Raw genomic sequence first — 24,395 nt, forward strand, 5'->3', positions numbered from 1 at the left:
TTGGGCTTATCAAAAATGGCATTTCTATAGAATGGAGTCTCAAAGAAAATGTGGACCCTTCACTCAAAAGATGAGCCTTACTGCATCAGTGTGCATTTTCCTATCTTCATTCTGGCTTTAGGCCTCTTCAGGAGTCCACAGTATCCCATGTTCACTCCACATGGTATCAAGAAATGACTGAAGGCACCAGATTTGGCAACAGCTATGAGCCCTGATGTCATCTCACAGTAGTACTGGAGCACAAGTCTTCTGAACTTGCCACGCCCCTAACCAAGCTGTTCCAGTACAGTTATGGCATTGGCACCTACCCATCAATATGGAAAATTGTCCAGGTATGTCTGTCCACAAAATGTAGGATAAACCTAATCCGGCTAGTTACTGCCCATTAGTCTACTTCCATCATCAGCAAAAAGTGTGCTTCCACAGTGCTGTCAGCAGTTTGGATCAGCAGAGCAACTTGACTCCTGACCACATTAGATTCTTAGTCCAAAAATGAACAAAAGAGCTGAACCTGTGAGACGGGAGTGACTGCCCTTGATATCAAAACAACATTTCACTGAGTGAAGCATCAAGGGACCCTAGCAAAACACAAGTCATTGGGAATTAGGGGGAAGCTCTCCACTGATTGGAGTCGTACCTAGCACAAAGAAAGGTGATTGTGGTTGTTGGAGGTCAATCATCTCCGTTCCAGGACATCACTGGAGCTCCTCTGGGTAGTGTCCAAGGCCCAATGAAATTCAGCTGCTTCATCAGTGATTACAAGTTCCTTATAAGGGGACAAGTCCAGTACAGTTTCCAACTCTCATATTGAAGTAGTCCCTATACATATGCAGCAAGACCAGGACTAAATTCAGGCTTGGGGTGGTAAATGGCGAGTAACACTTGTGTCACAGAGCGCTAGACAATGACCATCTCCAATAAGAGAGAATTTAACTATCTCTCAATAACATTCCGCAGCATTACTATTGTTGAATCCCAAACCATCAACATCAACTGGGTTACCATTCACCAGAAACTGAACTAGACCAGCCATATAAATACAAGAACAAGTCAGCAGCTAGGAATTCTGCAGAGAATAACTCATCCAAACCATGTCTATCTTCTACAAGTCAGGCATGTGATGAAATGCTATCCACTTGTTTGAATGAATATGGCTCCAACAACACTCAAAGCTCAGCACCAGACATGACAAAGCAGCCCGCTTTGGCACCCAGTACACAAACTTTCACTACCTCTACCACCAACAAACAGCAACTGTAGTGTTCACTACATACAAGATGCTCACCAACGCTGCTTCAACAGTACCTTCTAACCCATGATCTGTAGCACCCAAAAAGGCAAGGGCAACAGACGCCACCACTTGGGTGCACCCTCTAAGCCACACACCATCCTGACTTAAATCTTTATTGCCAGTTCCTTGCTGTCTATCAGTCAAACACCTGGAACTCCCTTCCAAACAGCTGTAACTACACCAGATGGACTGCAATGTTGCAAGGTGGCTCACCACCACCTTCTCAAGGGGAATTAGGGATGGGCAGCAAATGCTGGCCTTTCCAGTGACACGCATATTATGAAAGCCTTAAAAAAAACCCTCTGGTATGCTTCACGTACCACAAAAATAAATACAGACTGAAAGTAGGAAATAATTATATTTGATACAGATTGGCAATAGGGTTATATTGATGTATTCTGCATTACCACCTAGCAAGTACAGTACTTCAAGATTGGCAGGTTTTCCATTAATTCTATACTTACATCGAGCTAATCACTTCAGAAATTAGTATACAGAATTAGGTAGCACAAGAGATTATTATTTAGCCCATTGTATTGTTAAGACCCAGGCCAGAAACTCCAATGTGTTTTATGAAGTTAGTCTAGACCCTAAGTATACATTTGAATTTGGCATGGACGGGCATAAGGTGTTTCAAGTGACACACTAGGAAGCTTTTCTCAGTTTATTTAAGAACATAGTTAAAATATGACAAAGTGAACTGGCATAATGTTTACCAATTACAAGATTAAACATGACGCAGTATAATCCTTAACAGCTAGCTATCTATGCTATCCCAATGTAATCATGATGTGGGTATGCCGGCGTTGGACTGGCATAAACACAGTAAAAAGTCTGACAACACCAGGTTTTAGTCCAACCTATTTATTTGATAATATACTCGCAAGCTTTCGGGTTAGCCCCTTCGTCAGGTGAATCAAATAAATAGGTTGGACTAAAACCTGGTGTTGTCAGACTTTTTACTATCCCAATGTAAAGCAACCCATAGACCTAACCCCTTCTTTAGACTAAGTTAGCACTAAAGCAAGTATGCTCATGCAATGCTGGATTTGCTCCTTTTAAGACCAATGTGAATTGGTCCTTTGAATGTTGGATCAAATTTCTTGAGGCTGCCTAGTCTAGGAACTTCCAGAAAGCTATGGAGAGAGAGAGAGACACTGCCTTCTTTCACCAGCTTCTGGCAGCAGCTGAGAAACAAAATTAAAACTTGGAATGCTCTGAAAAATAGCTGTCCCTAGCCACATAACCCCAATCAAGCTCTACTCAGCAATTCCAGAGGACACATTAAATCGCAGAACACTGCAATAGTTCAGATTAAAATCAACATTGCTTCACTTATCCTGCTTCAGTAACAAGGACACCGGTCACAGATAGCACTATGCTGATAAAATTCCAGGGCCTGCAAGAAGCATCCTGCAGAGAAACATGATCAAAATACACCTGTTAAAAGAACAGTATCATCACAGTACCAAAGCTATTCAGTCACCTTTTGAAAATTATTGAATCTGCTTCCACCATATATTCAAGCTGTGCATTCCATGTCATAACTTAGTGCATTAAAAAATTCTCATCTTTCCTGTTTCTTTTGCCAATTATCTTACACTTTTGTCCACTGGTTACAGCCTTACTGAATATAGTTTCTAAATGTTCCATGATTTTGAACTTGATAAAATCTCCCCTAAAACTTTAATGCTCCATGGAGTAAATCAACTCAAGCTCCTCTAGTCTTTCTGTATAGCTGAAGTTCCACATCCTTCGTACCATTCTAGTAAAGAATGTTTTGTGCCCTCTTTAAGGCGTTGCCATCCTTCCTAAAGTGTGGTGGCTAAAACTAAACAGTACTCTATCTGGGGTCCAACAAGTAATCTAGAAAGGTTTAACATCATTGCTTTTGTAGTTTATGCCTCTGATTCTCTAGTCAAGATTTGATCCCATATTGTTTTATTTCAAAACATTCTCAGTTTGTCCTGCCACCTTCAAAGATTTGTGTACATAAGGCCTCTTAGATCTCTCGCTTCCTGCATCCATTTTTAATGCGTTCTTTGAAAAAGAATTGTTCCTGTGATTTATTCAGCAGCTCTGTTGTTGATGCAAGGATTTTATATAGAGCAAGGACTCAATCATACATTTACAGTGGTTATCTTACAAGGTACTCAATATGTTGAAATTCTAAATGCCATGATTTTACCCAGTCAGTTCAGCAAACCTCTTTCGTTTGTTGTAAATTCTGAGCAGAGATGTAAAACTGGAATAGCCTGGGCAGGATGAGGAATTTGTTTAGGAAGATCCTCTTGCCCTCTGCTCCATCAGTAACATGGAGTGGGATTTTCCAGTCCTGCCTGTGGTATGCATTGATACATGCAGGACAGGAAAATTTGGAAAGCTGTTAAAAGTCAATGGCTATCCAAGTTTTTCCATCCCGTCCATGATGATGCCCACAGCTGGCGGGACTGGAAAATCCTAGCCGACTTGGTTATTCAGCAGAACAGGTAGTATGTGTAGAGAGAAACTGTTAATGTTTCAGGTTTTTCAGGCAGGGGTCAGCTGCTTTGCATCGTGGTTCTGCAGTACGTAGTGATAATTCCATTCAAAAAAAAGAGATATAGAATCCCTACAGTGCAGAAGAAGGCTGTTCAGCCCATTGAGCCTGCACTGATGACAGTCCCACGCAGGTCCTATCCCCATTGCCCCACTAGTCCCCCTGACACTAAGGGGCAATTTTATGTAGCTAATCAGCCTAACCCTTTGGACTGTGGCAGGAAACTGGAGCATCTGGAGGAAACCCACACAGACACAGGGAGAACGTGCAAACTCCACACAGTCAGGAATTGAACCAGGGTCCCTAGCACTGTGAGACAGCAGTGCTAACCACTATGCTGCCCTGCCACTGAGCCGTCCTACCACTGTGGTATAATGCGGCCCTTCAGACTTTAGTTCCATTAATATGTTCTGAGTTCCACTCCGAGGCAGTAAACTCATTGCCTTCCTCTCATAGTACTTAGAAGTATTATTTCACTGAGCAAAACCCTGCTTGTAAGAAACCCAAATGCCAGACTTGTAGTGTTCTGGATTTCATTGGTGAAAAAATACAAGTAAACAGTTAATCAGGAACTACCTGAGGACAACAATGGAATTCACATTGGTGCAATCCCCTTTTATTTACGATGTCCCTATCCATTGAAATAGTTTGTGTGCATAGTCTTCCTCACCAAAGTCAACAAATGTTCAACATCCAATAGAGGAGCTGTTATTATCTCCAATCTTGACGCACAAACTTATTTTGGGGAGATGATAGTGCACGGGCGGCAGTTAAAAAATCCATGTGGACTTTCTGAGAGACATTGACATTAACTTTGAGTCAAGGAGAGGATATGGAAACTAACAGAGACAAGGATATGGAAAGCACAAAGACCGTTATCCCATCACAGGACAAGTTCCGAAAGATAATCTAATCTCTGCAAATCTTTAGCATTATTACCTGGAATGTACTTGAACAACATCGCATCATGTGTTGAGAACAGCACCAATAGAAAAAATAATTTCCTACTCTGTATTTTTTTTAAAGTATAACATTGTTTAAATTGGTTAGTAGTTAATTTTCCAATGCAACAAATTGTCAAACTCTAATATAGTAAACGCCCTGGCAGTCTTTTCTACCAATTCCAAATGGGAGTTTGTTCATAGTGAATCTCAACTGCTCGTTTAAAAATCACTATACGCATTTCAGATATTATAGGTATTAAGCCAGGCTAAACTTAACTTTCAGAATTATGGTTCAACCAGTAAAAATTGGATCAAACACAGGAAATATATGGTTTTACATTACATGATTATGCAACATAGAAAGACTATTCAGTCCAAGCAGTCCTTGTTCCATCTGAGCTTTCTGCTAGCCTTCCTTATTTATCCACATGATCCTGCATTCCCTTTGCTCATTATTTAACTTCCCCATAGATATATTTATATTGTTCACCTCACTAATACACGAGTTCCACATTTTCATCATTCTCTGGCAGGGGGGGAGGGGATTTTTTCTGAATTCTGTAATTGAGATCAGGATTGGTGCTACTTTAGATAGATGATACTTATAGGTTACATTTTGCTGCTTAACTTACACTGTGGCTGCAAAAACTTGTAATGGTGATTTGATATTTTTCCGTTGTCCTAATTAATATAAGTGGACTTGAACATAAGGAAATGGTGAATAACAAAGTTTCAGTTAAAAGCCCTTTCTTAAGAGGATTTGGTTGTGTAGTTCCTGTCACTACTGAGAAATAAAAAGTAAGCTTTTTCAAATTAAACGTTGGACTATGATTCTCTGTCTTCTTTAAAACTAGGTTTTTGTTGAATTCAGAAGTGCTGCTGACTGCAAAATAGCCCAGCAGATGCTGACTGGAAGAATGTTCGATGGCAAATTCGTTGTGGCTACATTCTATCCACTGTGTGCCTACAAGAGGGGATACCTATATCATACTGTAGTTGCTGACACCTAAGCTGCAACTAGGCTCACCACCTTTTACAATCAGCCAGGTCCCTTTTGAAATATTCCTCAATATAATAGTGTAAAAGGTTAAATGTTTTGCTCCGTTTCCTTTTGTGTGTAAGCGAGCATCGATTTAAGCAGCTAGTTTAGAGAAAAGGTTTACAAAGTTAGGGATTAATGCACTTAAGACTGCAAGTTATTAACAAAATCTATTTTATTACTAGAAATTATAGCAATCTGCGTTTGGTTTGTAAAATGCTAAAATAACACCTTTGCTGGCAGAGCTATCAAATACATTATTGTTAACGGGGAGCATGCTGGTGAAAATTATTCTATCTATACTTGAAGAAATCACCAATCATTTTTATAAATGGTGCAAAAGGATTAAATTGGATTGGATCTGTGTCAGTGAAGTCAAAAGGATCATATCGCAAGTGTGTATGTGCATCAGATGCAGAAAAGGATTTTAATGGAGGTGTGTAGTATATATACACATACCAGAGAAACCACATTTTACTGTGGGCAAGAGGGACATGTATTTGAGCACAACTCTTAGAATTCCTCAGTAGTGCTTTATTTGGCCTTGGTATAACAGCAGCTTCAGTGGTACGTGTGTGGTGTGGTGCAAATTTATTTATATTCAGGAAGATCTAAGAAAAAGTTCCCTTGATCATTTCAGAGATTTAGAGATTGCATTACGTTGAATTTCTTGGCCTCGCATTGGGACAGCTTTGCTACTGTTGGGTGGCCTAGAGATTCACAATCTGACCATAGCAGGTCACAAACACTAAAGAATCAGCAACTTCCATTTATGAACACATTTATTCAGATACATAAGCAGACACCGATTGCCAAAAACAACATGATTGACAGAGTTAGGGATGAAAACATCAGTTAATTCTTCACTGCAAAGTATACCTGGCTTCCTCAGGCATCTTTTTTTACCCAGTAATTCAGTATACATAAAAACTAGTACTTCTGAAATAGCAAAGGCAGTAATCACGTTATTCCCCTCATAAATTACTCATACATCCCAATATCAAATAAAATAAGCCACATTTGGCTTGAGAGGGAAGAGAGAGCAAGCACATGCTCACACATTATACAGTAATGAGTACAATTCATAAACTAGATTTTGCTGTAAGGCCAACATATACCCAAAGTCAAAAATAACCTTCAACAGAAACATAATTGTCACTGCAATCATATAAGATGCCTACCATAAATAGTTGAGTGCACCCCATTCTACCATATCAATATTAATGAAAAGACATGGCATTTTGTATCGATGTGTTAAATTGGTCCATGCATTCTGATTAAATTTTCCTACAGAGAGAATTGAGATCACCTACATCCTTCATTACTATTGGAACTAGCAATAATCATGGTACGAACAATATTTCCAGATATAACAATTAAAAAATATCTTGCTGCATTCAAGCTTTCCAATTCAATGCACATGGATCTAAAATTACTAGGACAAAAAGAAATAAAATGTTTAATAAAGATGACATCTATTTGTTTGATAAGTTAGCTAATTACCAAAGACAAATTGATGTAATGGAAAGCCTTGGAACCCAAGTCCAGAACCAGTTTTTGAAATATGATCTAAAGATGCATAGCAGTGATGACTTGTTAAAGCACTGTCTGAAAGGATGGGGAAGACAGGTTCAAATCATTTCAAAAGGGAATTGGATGAACACCTGATGGAAAAATAGCAGGATAATGCAGAAAGCGCTGGGGCTAAGTAGCTCTTGCAAAAAGGTTGTATGGACTCAACAAGCCAAATGGATTCTGCCTATGCTATAACCATTCTGTGACTTTACATGCAAAAAATAATTTTGATGACGTAGTTATAAAATGCTTGGGCACTCTTTAAGAGATGGATTCTGAGTTTACTTCTCAAGTATGTTGAAGGCAAAATTAATGACATTCTAAATTTTAATGCCTTTGGTTATTTATCTCTGGCACCTTTTTGTTGTACTTGATCGAATTTCAAGCTGGTAAATAACTGAACTAATTTACGTAGGAAGTGTGGATTTTAAACTCAAGAAATTTGGACTCAAACTGTCTGAATTTAAATTTAACCAAACTACATTTGCTAAAAGTAAATATCAGTTTATTCCAAATTAGTTTTATACCTAGGTTAATTTTTAATTTTAGAACCAGTGCAGCAGTTTTAAATACAAAAAAGTACCAAAGAAAATAAAAATTACAGGGAACATTTAAAAACCCAACATTTAGGAACATGTTCATGGTTACATGTTTCCTGCACCGAATTCTTACTACGCAACACGTTTTACCACCACGTTGAACATGCTTTCTATACACTTCCCCACGCTAAATCATTACTCAGTACTTTTTGTATACCCATAGGCGCTGCCTTTCAACTCCAGTCATTTTGAGAAAACTTCTTGGGTTAACATCGATGTTTCGTGAGAAGTCAAGTTTTGAAACTGAACATTCATTGTTTACCTTACAGATATGAGCCATTAGTTTCTAAATTGTTTTGCCACATCTTTGACTGCAAAAAGATTTTTTTTAAAAAAGGATCACTCAGCAAAAAAATGGAGTGTTACTGTTCTCCTTGGGTAGAATTCAAACAAATGGATGAAATATTCTGCAATTGTTGAAATTTTTAATGCTTCTGTTGAGTCAATGATTTTCCTCCCACCCTCCCACAGAGTTTATTGGCATAGGGATATATAGATGAGATATTGCACTTTGGGATGTTTGTCATTTGTCCCACCTTGAATAAGATACAATCTTGTTGCTTGCTTACCTAGTTTCTTGCACAAGTTTAGTTATTTTCCTGGGGTGGGGGTTTTTATCGTATAGCAATATTGTATTGTGTAGCAATAGCTACATGGCTCGGCACGCCCCAATCTCTGGCAGCCTTCAAGCACTTTACTTGGTCCAGTATATTCAACACCAAATCAGACAATCCAAAGGCCACAAGGAAGTTGAGATAAGATCCAAGCTAGTCGATGACAAGAATAATGGTGTAATATTTAATTTCCAAATACTTCAACTTGTGCGATGGTCAATAAACACCCTTCCCCTGCCAACTCTCCATGAATTTCACCAATTTTCCAATTAATAGTGCATGCAATATGGCCCCTCAGAACAGCACTCACCATGTGTTCTGGTCATGTTTCCTGATTTAGTCATTCTGATTCATGATCTAGAGGTTAGAAGGATTATGAACAGTCTTTTAAATACCTTTTAAATCTGGCTGGTACCCAATTTAATTTGACTTATTCACTCCATCTTTGCTGCAAATAATATGTACCTAGTGAATGAGAAAACCCACTGGAAAATGGATCCATGCCCTCAGTTCTGTTATGTTGGATGTGTTAGTCATGTTACAATTACTGGGTATTTTACTTGCTGTGATAAAACATCAACTGTTCAAGACAAGTAATACTGGGCTAATTCAGTTAAGCCAATGGTTCACACTGCCATTTAATTTCCAGATTTTTAGGTCGCTTTTCAAATTTGAATCTGATTTGCAGATGTGACCTAATTTCTGTATAGTCGTTTAAATCAATTCTGCCATACAGATTTTTTAAAAAATCTGCGCCAGTGAAATGATAGGTATAATCCAAGTGCACCTTATATCCTCAGAAACCTCCAGCTCTGTAGCCAGACTATTGTGTGGCTAATGTAGACCATCTCATACTCGTGTGTAAGCCCTATGTTCTAGATCAAATCTTAATGAGATTAACCATGAGTTTGGGGATAACCACTAAATTATGAACATAGTTAATGTACACAACTGACGGCATTCAAATTACATGTCACCTTTTCCTGAATCCATATACCAGGTTTTAAATATTTTAGTCACTTTCTGAAACAGTTTAAAAGTAAATCAATATAGAAAATATTGATATTTTAACTATTAGTAGTTTTACTATCCTGATTTAGCTTTGGTGCAAAGGCAAAAATGAAATTACAGCATTATTCCAGTGTACTTCTCATGACTCCAGATCTAATGTCAAGGACACCAGTTATAAAAACAAAAATTCTTCTCCCCTAAATGCAGATGATTCTTATTGTATAAGTTCAAGGGTGACAAGTTTAAAGTACAAATCACATTTGTGATTCAAAAAAGTGATGTCTCCTTTTGAACTGCAGATATTGCAGCCAAATCTTAGCCCTGTTATTGCTGCTGATTATGGTTGAAGGAGCTGGATTTGGTACAGGCCTAGCTCAGTATGGCATTGCCCTTTTGCTACTTGCACTTTAGAGATTTGGCCATTTATACAATGGCCTCTTAGTGTCAGCCATTCTCCAGAAAATTGTTTGTTTCCACGGATCAAAATAGTATCAACTGTATTTGATTTTTTAAAAAAGGTATGCCCAAAGCTTTTCCCTTAGTGTATTTACATCCAATGAGGGCGGTGCTCAGCACAAACATCTGACCATGCTAACATGCCAATTTGACTTTCTTCTCTTCATACTGAGTTAAAGATCATTAAGAGTTTGACTAACTCGGGTTACCTTGATGCTTGGGGCACAATTTGTTCACTTTTTTCCCTGTGGAAAGAAATGGTTTCTCAGTAAGCATACTTCCCAACTATGCATCTTTTTGAGGTGAATAAAATGTTTATCCAGCCACTTAACTCTGCACAGTGGGGCAAACTTCTTAGTCCGGCGATAGATCCACCATACAGTAAAGACTGCCATATAAGCAGGCCGTATTCATGATTATTTCTGCACCAAAATCTTTGGAGATAATCATTTTGCAGCCATAACTTGCTGTTTTTTTAGGAAACCCACCGGCTAGGCAAGACTGAGATTGAAACATGTTGGCAAAGCGTGGGCTGTAGAAATAAAAATAATTGATTATCTGCTTATATTTTGGTCACCAAAATTGCATCACAATTTGTTATGCAAACTTAATTTAGAGCACAGTGAGATTAGTATATGCAATTTTTAGAAAAGGCAAGCTAAAATTGTGTGGATTATTTTTTAAAACGCAAAGCTTGGATCTCCAGGCTAAGGGAATTTGCCCAGTAATCAGTGTATTTTTTTACTGAAGCTAGTGAATAATGTGGTACTGTGCATAGAGATTGCATGTTCCCCCCATCATGGTGTCCTATGCAAAAAGACTTGAGCCAAAAGAGATAAATATGCTACCTTATACCATTTGCCACATTCCTCAAACAGATGCACTGGGAGTGGGAATATTAGTGTTTTCGCAGATGACTGGTGGTATTGAGAAGAAACTTTCCAGTTCTTTAATAAAATGCAAGAGGAAGAAATTTGATATTTGCACTGTGTGAATGTGTGTACAGTGTGAAAGGACCATTTTTTTTAAAAAAAAGGGCAGTGTCGAGTGCTATTTTGTTTGACTGTTGACTTCGTTCACATGTCCTTTATTACATACCTGAAGACAAAGTTACCACAACAGTACACATCTGATTTCAATTTGAGCTAATTGTCATCTCCAACAAAATTTAATTAAACAGGATTAAAGCCAGCCATGCATTGAAATTCTGCAGACAATCATTGCCCTACAAGAATAATTCCAGTAGCTTTTTTAAAAAAAAGGTATTTCCGGATCATCCCCAAAATGCTTTTCAACATCTCATTTGTAATCCATGTATGAAATGTACAATCATAGTGAAATTATTGTGACTAACAAGAATTATTCTTGTCTGGTGTTTCATGATATTTGGGTCAGTGTGAGTATGGATAATGTGAACATTTTGATCTGAAGTGCAACAATCAGACAAGACACCATGGTATTCAGAAACTCAGTGCAGCTTGTAAGGTTGTAACCTCTAGCATTTGATATGTGCAACTTCTAAGTTTCCCTGGGTTACTGCTTCACTTTGGACTTTTGATCCTTCCTCAAATCAATTCATTTAATACAACAGTCATGGAACGGATTTACCTGTAAAACAGAAAAATAGCTGATAGCTGATGAAGCTTGTTGACCCGTTTTGTATTACTGCATTCTATTTTTAAGATTATTGTAAACTTCCTTATACTTAGTTAATGAAAGGTAAATCCTCGATATAACTTCTTTAATTGGGAGACTTCTTGAGAGAATTATATCCAAGCTTCTGTTAAAAAAAAATGCTCTGCTGTATTTCTGGGTTTATGTTGTCCTGTAACACCAAAGAGTACAAATGGAATTCAAGTATCCACAATTTTTTGATTAGAAGCCACATGGTCAAACTAATGCCAAGCCACCTTCTGTAGAAACAGCAGATTTAATTTGTTCAAAGTTTCTGATTGTATCTGAGATTCAGAAGGTTTGGTAATTGCACAAATAATTGAGTAATTGATTGCCATTCCAACACAAAATGATACAACACCCATAACTTGTTCTCATTCCTTGAAATTTGGATGTCCTTGAGTGCACTTAAGTCCTCTGCATTATTCATTCACCCATCAGACCTGCTGCTTGTTAGACTAATGCTAAATTTTTAGATTACACATCAATAATTTTTGTTCTCAGGAAACTATTGCAAACATAAGCAAATTCTTTGCATTATTGTTCCCTGATTCAACATTGGATTTCTGTTCTGAAACAGGCTTAAGTTTCTAAAAGCAAATTATTGAATGCATTGCCAGGCTCCCTCACTGCACATTTTTTGCCATTATGAAATCTGTGTTATCAAAGCTGAATGCTCAACTGTATTTAAATCCATTGTCACCAGATGTTCAATAAATTGAGACTTTCTTAAAATAACACAGCTATATATTAGAATAATTGTATGGAAGTTCCTTTTATAAAAAGAATTTATAAAAATGTAATTGTGCCCTGTGGCTAGATCAGACTATGCCAATGAAAATGGAGCCATTTGTATATGCTGTGTTCATTATAAAATACTGCTGAGTGCCGATTGTGACAGTTCTTTATCTAATATTTTGAATAACTACTGTGAATATTTGTAAGTTATCTGTGCAAGTGGTTAAACTGCAGTTTGTTTGCGTACATTGGTGCACATCAGTTATTATCTTAAGCATTTCCTTGGGAATTGAGTGTTAAAAGTTACTGCACTGTAAGCTATATACTACATGGATGCATGTTCCTTGCACTTGTGCCAAGTAATCAAGTAATGAGGCCAAAATGTATTGCAGGTCTTTCCTACTTTTGAGAGGTGTAGAATATATTTGTAAAAGCAAAATGCAAAATACCACACAAAGGCAAAAGAAGTGTGATGCTGTGATGGGAATTGCTGATGAGTTGTAAGCCGTAAAGTTGCAGTTTGTTTTCCAAGCAGTTTTGTTGGGAACTCTAGTTTGATTGCTTATTTCTGCAACTAATCGTCTTCCAGAGGAACAGTAATAGTTCCAGAAGGGATTTGCACAACCACTTTCCAAACTAATTCCTACTTTGCATAAAATCAAGATTTGACTGTAGATTCAGTGCGCTTCCAGGACTGAAGTCACTAGACAAAGGTTCAGTCCTAATTTGTCGTTTTGTGTTTGCAATTAGGGCTGTTTTCTTAATACTACAACAGTTCTCCCTCTTCCAATTATTTTTGCATCACAATTTCAAATCTTTGCCTTTTACAACACCGTCACTTTTATGTCACTGCAAAGTTATTTCCACTTCTCTGTAAGGCTGACGCTACAAGCGGACTTGAGAGAATGGCGCAAGGCCCTTACAACTGATAATTTGTCATCAACTCATGCATTATCTTTTCTTTTCAGAATCTTGAGTAGGAGGTTTAGAACAATTTGGGCACTTCATAAAAGTAGAGGAGCACTTGCTGAGTTGTTTTGTGTTCAGACATAGCCATCCATCATCTCAAATACTTATTTTTATAGCTATGTACAATTCGCTTGTTGCTGAGAGTGACTTGAAGCCAGGAAATGTAGACACGGCACTGTTTTTGGATTGATAATGTAGCTACCAAACTGTGTAACACCTTAAAACTTACTGCAGAGACATTCAAAGGGAAGAAAAAGTTACCTTAATGACTAGTAATTCTGACCATCTCCAAAACCATTGATACTCAACATGGATTTAGTTTTGTCTCCATGCTACTTTTAACAGGTTTTATTGTATGTAAATTTCTGCTGTTATTTTAGCTCAGTCATTCCTCTTTAAATCAACTGCTCAGAAATTTTCAGAAATGTTACAGATGTTGCAGAAAGAGGTAATTAAACCCACATCTGTTTTCAATAGACGTTTCATTGTATGATAAATGTGTTAAAATACAAGCACTGGAAGATGCAATACTGCTAGCCTATTTCTGCAATTCAGCGTGCAGATTGTAATTGAGTTCCCGTCCAATTCCAGTATGCTGTAAAGCAAATTTTAATGTACAGTGGGGCTTACCAACACCGTATCCTCCTACATTATGCAAGGATTTAGATATGTGAACTACTTTTGTCACCTTGGTCATTCTGCTGCTTTGTGTACCAGACTATCTTAAAAGGCATGCTACTGTATCTTGTAGCATTTATCTTCTTTTGGTAAAATACTGCCTTATGCTTTAGTGACAATAAAAAAAAACTACCTAAACAAAAGAGTTTGTGTTTTTGTAAAGCTTTATGTATTATAATGCATATTAAAACTTAATTTACAGTTTGCAATGAAAACTTGAATGTTTTAGCATGAAGGTAAACATCCAAATTGTTAGCAATATACGTTTCCTCTATCGTTTTTGGCTCTTTTCTGAAGCTTGGTCGTCCAGGCACCAACCTTCATAGCAATACTTTGCCAAGCACACTCATCTTCAAATATCTTATCTAGGAGTAGCATTATTCAACAGTGGGGGTCAAAGCTGAGACCAGTAAAAGCAGTCAGGTCCAGGAAACAGTTAATTTTTCTCTAACTGATGTAAAAGTACTATGGCCAGTTTTAGTACTCATATAGTTGTCCTGTTAGAATCAACCTATGCAACAGTTAGCTGGTTCTCCATTTTTGAAAAATCCTTTTAATATTTTTAAGCATTTTTTTTCCAATGGGAATTGATGTATATGCAATTTGTTTCCAGCCTCACAAAAGGTTTTCTTATCAGGCAGACTTTATGTAGATTTGGGCTTCAGCTAGAGTATCATGTTTGTTTTGATGAATATGAATTTAGGAAGAATGTCAAGAATGCAGAGGAGTTTTAATAGTGTAACAGTGATAATCAGTTTATGTGGAGAGATGACAGAAGTTGGCATTCTTAGAAACAGACGGTTTAAGGGGCAGATTTAATTCCAAAGGATTTTGATGGAGTAAACCAAGAGAAACTAATTACAATTCTAGGAGGATTGGTAACCTAAGAACACAAATGAAAAGTAATTGGTAAAAGAAAGCCAAGGGAGATAAGATTTTTTTGACAGTAGATTATGATCTGGAATGCATTGCCCGAGAAGCAAATTTAGTGGTTACTTTCTAAAGTAAATTGAACAAATCTTTTAACCCTGTAGATTATGCCATTTCAACGAAAAGAGTAGGGAAAATGAAACTAAATAGTTAGCAGAAGGAGGTCATTTGGTCCATCAAGTCTGCACCGACTCTGACAGAGCATCTTAGCCTCTTCCCTGCTGTACCACTGTAATCCCACACATTTACCATGACTAATCCATCTAAATTGCAGATCATGGGACATTAAGGGGCAATTTAGCATGGTCAGTCAACCTAATCGGCGCATATTTGCATTGTGGGAGGAAACCCACACAGGCAAGGGGAAATTGCACACAGTCACCCAAGGCCAGAATTGAGCCCGAGTACCTGGTGCTGTGAGGCAGCAGTGCTAGCCACCATGCTGTCCACGTGCTGTGATGTGAGAAAAGGCACCTTTTTCAGTAAAATAATTTCAAAACAAAAATGTGGAATACATTGCCAGCAAAACCCAATACCATGGCAAGTTCTTTTTCTGAAAGTAGTTGAGTTTATGTAAATGAATAGGATCCAAAATTATTAGTTCAGGAATTAAATGAAAACCCACTGAGAAGTTTGGAAGAGTAGATTAAAAAGTACCAATGTTTTTCTACTTAGTCTCTAAGTAACTTGATCATGTTGCTAGGGGTTACACAACAAATGGTGTTTGCCTTAAAGTATAATTTGTAGGCATGCCAACAAATTTTACTTTTTAAAAAAAAGTAACACACAGGGTAGAGTTTTCACTTTAGGTGCAGTTGGCCAACTGGATGTAAATTGTGCTGTGCTTTAAAAGTGTTTAATTCACTTTTCACTCAAGTTGCAAAACTAAAATGTTCCGTGAACAACTGCAGAATGGAGCACAATTTTTGATATTAAAAATTTTCAATGTACTTCAGTGGTAACCTTGTGTTATTATATTCATGCAGCTGCCTGTAAGTTTACCAAAAGGTGTTTTTTTTTAATCATGCTCCTTACCTGCAAAATAACTTCATTTAAAAATCTCTGCAATAAGCAAAGTATTGCAGATGCTGAATAAACTCAGCAGGTCCACCAACATCCATCAGGAGAAAAACCGAATTACTGGGTGTAATTTTACAGCTTCGCTTGTCCTGAAACCACAAAATCCTGTCCAAGGTCCGAGGACCTGCCCAAGGTCCAAGGACCTCCCCGTGCTCCACCCCTCACCTGCACTGATTTCCTGTGGTGGGTGGGATGATAAAATTCTGGCCAATGTTCCAAGTCATAGAGTCAGAACTAAAAAAGAGGATGAGGAAACTGCAAGACAAGTAGCATCTCTAAAGAGAAATGAGAATCGATCAAAACTACAAAACATACCATTTGCAACACATCTATTCATAAATGTTGACATTGTTTAGTTGCTACCACACTGCAGTTTTAAGAACACTGAACTCTTATTTAGTATTATTGATTAATCAGAGAGAACACAAGATTAATAACAAAGGAATGCTAGTATATTGTAATGCACTTGATACTGCAGGTCAGATATTTAACAATTGAACAATCATATGATCTTCAGAGAATGATGACAACTTGGTTATTTTTAATTCAGCTGTCAAAAAGCACCTTACAATTGCCTGATTGCAGCTTCCTTTTTTTCCGTAATTATTTCAGGTTTCTACCCTGATGTCCATTCCAAATACTAATCGGGATCAGTGAAGAACTTGCTGACTTTGGTCTTAATGATATTCTTTATTGTGAATCCATTCCCCCTCACATTGTCATTTAAAGTATATCCGAGCATATTTCAATTTAGCTTGTTGGTGGTGGTGGAGGGTACAAGATAGGAAGAGGCAATGGCCAAGTAGTATTATCACCAGACTGTTAATCCAGAAGCTCAGCTAATGTTCTGGAGATCTTGGCTGCCATTGACCAGAAACTCAACTGAACTTGCCATATAAACACAATGGCTACAAGAGCAGGTCAGAAGCTAGGAATACTGCAGCAAGTAACTCCCCTTCTGATTTCCCCAAAGCCTATCCATCATCTACAGGAAACAAGTCAGGAGTGTGATGGAATACTCCCCAGTTGCCTGGATGATCGCAGCTCCAATAACACTCAAGAAGCTTGACACCATCCAGGACAAAGCAGCCGGCTTCATTGGCACCACATTTACAAAAGCCATTCCCTCCATCACTGATGCTGAGTAGCAGCAGTGTGTACTATCTACAAGATGCAGATTTTCCACTCCAGGAAGGCAAGAAGCCTTGCTTCAGCTAGCCAGCAGAATTTCCAATAACAGGGAGAGAGAGAAAAAAAAACTGCTTTGCAGTCTGATGTCCACCCTCTTCTAAGCTAAAACTGCAGCCAGCAGCAATTCACCAAAGATCTTTAGACAGCTCCTTTCAAACCCACAACCACTTCCATCTAGAAGATACATGGGAACACCACCATCTGCAACTTTCCCACAAAGCTGCTCCTGGGTTGGAAATATATCGCTGTTTCTTCGCAGTTGCTGGGTCAAAATCCTAGAATGAATTAAAAATATCTACAATTAAGAATATCCTGATGAAACCATTGTCAGTTGTTAGAAAAACCCATCTGGTTCCCTAATGTCCTTTCAGAAAGGAAATCTGCTGGCCTACATGTGACCCCTGACCCAAAGCAATGTGATTGACTTTCAACTATCCTCTGAAATTGCCTAGCAAGCTAATCAGTTCAAGGACAACTAGGGATGGGCAATAACTGCTAACCAGCCAGTGACACCAATGTCCCATGAATTAATAAAAAGAAGAAAAAGAGTTGAAGGCCAACCACCTCAACTCCAGGACATCATTGCAGAGTTCCTCTGGGTAGTAGTCTATGCCGAACCAGCTTCTGCTTCATCAATGGCATTCCCTCTATCACACGATCAAAAAGTGGGATGTTTGCTGATGATTGCCTGTTCAATACCATTCATTGTTCAGATGCAGAAGCAATCCATACTCAAATGCAGTAAGATTTGGACAACATTCGGTCTTGGGCTAGTAAGTGGGAAGTAACATTCATGCCAGAAAGAACTAGGGAATGACCATCCCAACAAGAGAAAATCCAGCTACATCTTCCTTACATTCAACAGCATCTGAATCTCCCACCATCAACATTGTGATGTTATAATTCAGGTGAGACATTCCAAAATGTTTTATGAAGTCCACCTGGATCATAAGCTTTGCAATTTGCATTTGGCTAGGGTGAGCATGAGATGCTTCACTTCAGGCACGATTCAACTGACTCACTAGGAAGCTTTTATCAAACAAAGTTTATTTAAGAATACAGTTAACGTGTACAAAAAGAAAATTAGCAATCACTTTTACCAAATACAAACCAGAAAGAAAAACAGCAATGATATTGTGTAACCCTTAACAAGTATATGAAATGATCCAATCAAATAAACTTCCCTATATAAAACCCTTGCCCCTGGTTCAGCACAGAAAATACAAATGCTCACTGATGTTGGAACTTAGTCCCTTAGATAGATGCTGCAGTTCTCTTAAGACACACAGACAAGCCTGGAGTCAGAACAACTTCCCAAAACATCAGGGGAGAGGGAGGGAGAGAGAGAGAGAGAGACAGGCAGTTGGCAAGCCAAGCACCAACAGCAGATTTTCCACTCTAGGAAGGCAAGAAGCCTTGCTTCAGCTAGCCAGCAGAATTTCCAATAACAGGGAGAGAGAGGAAAAATAACTGCTTTTCAGTCTGATGTCCACCCTCTTCTAAGCTAAAACTGCAGCCAGCAGCCAAACTGAAAATGAAATTTTGAATTCATTACGAAGAAACAAAACTGTCCAAAACACATGACCTACCAACCAATCTTCCTCCTAACAATGTAGGGTCATAAAATAAACCCCAGAAAGCATCTGAGACCCAGTGCAAACAAAAAAACCAAAACCCCATTTAAACCATTAAAGCAGCAGTAAAATGACTTCCAGCAGACAGCCTGGCAACAATTGTTGAATGTGTTGAGCTGTGACATGTCCAATTGGAAGATAAGGGTCTGTTCCTCATGCTTGGGTTAGACGTCATGGAACATTTGCAACAATATGAGTGAGAAAGCAAGGAGGCAAATTAAAAATGGCAAGAAGCTGGATGATTAGGGTCATGCTTGCAGACTGAGCAGAGGACCTTCCCAAAACTGGTCACCCAATTTGCTTTTGGTCTCCCCGATGTTGAGGAGACTCTGTGAGCAGAGAACACACTGGACCAAATTGAAAGAATAGTAAAATTTTTATGGCATAGAAAGAAGCCAATTGGCCCAAAACATGAGCTAGCCAAAACATGAGTCACCCAGCCTAATCCCAATTTCCAGCATTTGACCTGTAGCCCTGCAGACTGCAGCCCTGCTGGTGCATTTCTAGACACCTTTTAAATGAGTTGAGGATTTCTGCCCCTATCACCCTTTCAGGCAGAGTTCTCGACTCTTACAACTCTCTGGGTTAAAAAGTATTTCCTCATCTCCCCTCTGATCCTCCCACTAATTCTTATGCACCCGAATCATTGACCTCGCTGCTAAATAGATCCTTCCCATCCACTCTATCCAGACCCCTCACAATTTTGTATATCTCAATCAAATCTCCGCATAGCCTCCTCGGTTCCAAGGAGAACAACCCTAGCCTACCCAATCATTCCTCAAGGCTGCAAGCTGAGTTAATAGTGAATATTAGTAGGTAGTTTATCTTCATAAGTGAAAACAGAGATGTGAAGGAAGGGAAGTGTTGGAGATGAACCAGGTGAAACAACAACCTGGCCTTCTACCCAACCCAGACCCCTTTTCCCCTCTTCAACAGCATAAAACCTGTTAAATCTCTTAGTACTGAGGTGGCTTCTCAAGAATTACTCCATAGCCATGCATTAGGGAACACAAGTCTTTACTGAGTCTACTTGCTTCATATTCCAAATGTTGACTGCCTACTCAGGGGGTGGTTCCCAACCAGCTCACCCCACACCCCAGGTCAAAGGGCGTGGTGACACAGTAGTTAGCACTGCTGCCTCAGCGCCAGGGACCCAGGTTCAATTCCTGGCTTGGGTCACTGTGCAGAGTCTGCACGTTCTCCCTGTGCCTGCGTGGATTTCCCCCGGGTGCTCCAGTTTCCTCCCACGGTCCATTGGCTATGCTAAATTCTCCCCCAGTATACCTGAACAGGCGTCTGAGTGTGGCAACTAGGGGATTTTCACAGTAACTTCATTGCAGTGTTAACACAAGCCTACCTGTGATACTAATAAATAAGCTAAACTAAAAACTAAAAATGACTGGTTCCTTTAAAGGAGCTATGCCCCAACATACATTAAAAAATCCATCACATTTCGAACTTTCTTCAGTTCTCGAGAAGTTACATTTGATGCGAAACATTTACCATGTCTTATCCTCCACAGTTTCTGTCAGACCCGTTGAGCATTTCCAGCATTTTGGTTTTATATAAAAGTAGTATTATCTCAAGTTAATGCATTCTCACATACATCACTTGATAAACTATTATGGTCTCAGTGTGTAGAAATGAATATCATATTGCAATGTGGAATGCTGTAAGGAAAAGCTCATTTCTTTCATCACAAAGTTATAAGCTGTGTTGAATTTCAATAAGATAAATATTTCTCCCCCATCAACAGCCAAGAACACAGAGCAGCAATTCATAGGATTTATTACCAGCAGTATTAACGACCTTTAGGCTGGCTTGCAGAGGCATGACATGATTTAATTTTATCCTGGGGCACAATCCTGGGAAAAAGAAACCATACTTATTTATAGCCAAATTTCACAAGATAATACCAGTTTACATAGGGTAACAGCAGCCCGCCTAACACAGCCTCAATAAAAATATGGTAACAGACCTCCTCAATATGCATGAACTAATATATTGGACTGAAGATTGATGAACTAAACAAGTACACTGAATGCAATCGCTCATTCTGATATTTCAGAACACCGACCATTGAGTTGACACATCAAGTCAGCATTTGATACGATGTGAATTTTCTGTTCAAGAAGGATTGGAATAAATAAACCTGCCTCCAGAATCAAACTGCCTCCCTCTTTACACTCTTCACATTCTTACCCTAAATCTCATGCTGACAACTTTAATTCAGGGTCCTATTTTGTCCAGGTGAAGAGCATCGAGTTGACAAGTACAAACACAAACCTGGGTCTCCAAGCAAGGCAGGAAGTGTGGATTGCTGACATGATTACTAAATGCTTCAGGCCAAAATCTAACAAGCAGCTGTGGATTCCAAATCAGAGAAGGCCACACACTTGATTTTTATATTAGCAAACATAATTATGTAACTTCAAGTACAAGTTTAATCTGTTAACATGGACAGTATAACAGATTGTAAGTATTAATTCTAAAGGGGTGAATGGCCAGCAACTCGTATTATTGTAATTCTTTCTGGACACCTTCTGATTATTACCTATATCATATTCCAACACATAGCATGCTTTTCAGCACATCTCTAAACATGCAATCTCTACTCATTAATAGTCCTGAGTTGCAGCTAGATAGTTTAATAAAAATTAGGCCTGAGTTTTAACAACTAAAGCATTGAAGAAGCACCCATGGGGAGTATGGTAATGTGGATATCAAAGCAAATTTGATGACCATTCATGTCATTTTATTATGTAGCTAGCCTGGTAGATGCAGTTCTGCCAATAATCTAAGTAAGTGGTACTTTAGGGAAAAATAAAAGGACAAAACTAGGCTTATATTCCAATATACATCTTCTGTAACTGTGTGTCACTAAACAATTGAACTGCTTTCTGTTTCAGTCAAAAAGACAAGCTGTTACCCCAGCCCTCTGCGTGGTGCAGGATGCCAAACATTCATGAAAAAGGACTCATGAGAGAAAAGGGACAAAGGATGAATATAAACTACATGTATATTAGGGCGATGTGTACAAGGGAAAACAAGCCAACTGTGAATCAAACAACCTTCATCGCCTGACTTGTTACTCATGGTCACACTTTGACATATTTCATTCATATTGGTAAATGCAGTTTCTAAAAAGTATAATTGAGGTGGAAAAAGTATGCAATTACCATTTTATTGGTTATGAAAGATGTTTTGGCAGGAGCCATATATGCTGATAATAATTGAGAATAGTCAATAAGGCCCAGCGAAATGGTGAATCTTTATCCATAGGGAGGAACATTTGGCATCTGTTGCTGCTGTACCCAGAACTGAATTACCTCAATGAGATGCAATCCTCCTCCTAGTTTCTGACCAAGTTTGAGAAGCCGACTTTGAGTTGTATTTAAATCACTAATTCCACCATTTTAGCTTATTAAACATGGAAACAAAGGGCTGTGAAGGAACACTGGGGGAAAAAAATCGTGAAGGGCCTGTTCTGCGCTGTAATGTTCTATGTTCTATGTTCTATGTTCTAAGTATGAAATTTAAGGTGAAACTATTAAGTGCAGTTAATTGTCAACAGTATGGTCCCTTTGAGTCAAGAAAACTCAGAAACCGTATACATAATTGCTTTTTATGGAGCCAAAATTTAAGTGTTTAGATTTTAATTTGTACTGAAGAACGAATCTATTGGACACAGAAAAAGCTTATGAGGGTCCTCAAGCCTTTTGGAAAATTAAGCGTTGTGGCACTTATTCATTTATCTTTATCGCCATACGGTGCAAAGCACATAGGCACAGTATTAAAAACAAGAACAGCAGCAACAACAGAAGACATACATAAAAATCACACATCTGACAAGTTTTCTAAAAAACAATTACATTTTCAGAATTGACAACACAATCAGGCAAAGCATTCCAAGTATCAACAATGATACGTGAAAAAAAGGGACTATCAAGACATGAACCAAATTTCTGTAGTTTATACTTATGACCAGGCGCAAAACAATAGCAAATGAAAACATTTTCAACTTAGAGGGAGTAAGGTCATGTGTCATTTTATAAACTTCAACTAAACTAGTCTTTTTTTTCAGTCCTTAGTCAAAATAAGTCTTTAAAGAAAAAGTTGTAACCCAAGCATTCTTTATTATGTTAAGAATAAACTCCAATTCTTAACTGCAATTAAGAATTCATTACCTCCTCATAAGATATTTTCTATTATGTCTTCCATTTTCCTGGCAACATATCTTTGCACTCTCTACATGCCGTACATTTCTCTGAAAGTATGAATTCTAAATTGTGGATGCATACTCCTGATGTGGGCATACCTGCTGCTTATAGAGTTTGAGTTAAATGTTGACATCCTGACTGAAAAAGGATGCTTTCAGCACTTGTAAAACATTTTGTGCCTCTTCTACTGCCTGAGCCACATGATTTATCACCTTCAGGTCAATTGTTAACAGTCAAACCCACATCCTTTTCAAAGGTTGAATGTGCTGAAGGCTGCCGATCAATGAGGTACAATGAATTAGGATTATTGTGGCTGATATGGAGAACTGAACACTTTGCCGCAACGTAAGTTGCCCCTCCTTGGACTACTGCCCCATAGTAGAAAGTTCAATCTGGTGAAGTGTGTTTGAGAACCCTTAGATTATATTTCTTAACTTCCAAATAAATTTTAATGTCATCTGCAAATTTCAAAACTGTACTATGCTGAATCTGGCAATCAGTGTCATTAATATATCATCAAGATCTTCCCTCCATCATAAGGTCAGAAATGAGGATGTTCACCGATGATTATACAAAATTCAGCACCATTTGTGACTCCTCAGAGACTGATGCAGTTCATGTTCAAATGCAAAAAGATCTGGACAATATCCAGCCTTGGGCTGACAGTGGCAAATAACATTCACACCACACAAATGCCAGGCAATGGCCATCACCAATAAGAGACACTCCAACACTGCCACTTGACATTCAATGGCATTACCATCACTGAATCCCCCACTGTCAACATCCTTAAGGTTCCATAGACCAGAAACTCAATTGGACTCACCACATAAACACAGTGGCTACAAGAGGCTAGGAATACTGTGGCGAGTAACTCACCTCCTGAGTCCCCAAAGCTTATCCACCATCTACAAAGCATATGTGAAGAGTGTGATGGAATGCTTCCAACTGGCCTGGATGGGTGCAGCTCCACCAACACTCAAAAAGCTTGACACCATCCAGGACAAAACTACCCGCTTGATTGGCACCACATCTACAAACATCCACTCTCTCCACCACCAACACTCAGTAGCAGCAGTGTGTGCTATCTACAAGATGCACTGCGGCAATTCACCAAAGATCCTTAGACAGCACCTTCCAAACCCACGACCACTTCAGTCTAGAAGGACAAGAGCAGCAGATAAATGCAAATACCACCACCTGCAAGTTCCCC

The 24,395-nt window shown here is 38.5% G+C and overlaps 1 protein-coding gene across 1 annotated transcript in view; it reads left to right on the top strand.

Moving 5' to 3' along the window:
• uhmk1 (U2AF homology motif (UHM) kinase 1) overlaps window positions 1-12,632 on the top strand; it is a 35,203-nt gene extending 22,571 nt beyond the window's left edge. Inside the window, exon 8 of the mRNA XM_080195865.1 lies at window positions 5,629-12,632. Coding sequence (XP_080051991.1) covers window positions 5,629-5,784 — 156 coding nt within the window. The 3' untranslated portion in view covers window positions 5,785-12,632. The remainder of the gene's footprint in view (window positions 1-5,628) is intronic.
• Window positions 12,633-24,395: the final 11,763 nt, after the last annotated feature.

Source organism: Carcharhinus amblyrhynchos, chromosome 9 (genome assembly GCF_965287045.1).
Source record: "Carcharhinus amblyrhynchos chromosome 9, sCarAmb.v2.hapA, whole genome shotgun sequence".
Taxonomy (NCBI): Eukaryota; Metazoa; Chordata; class Chondrichthyes; order Carcharhiniformes; family Carcharhinidae; genus Carcharhinus; species Carcharhinus amblyrhynchos.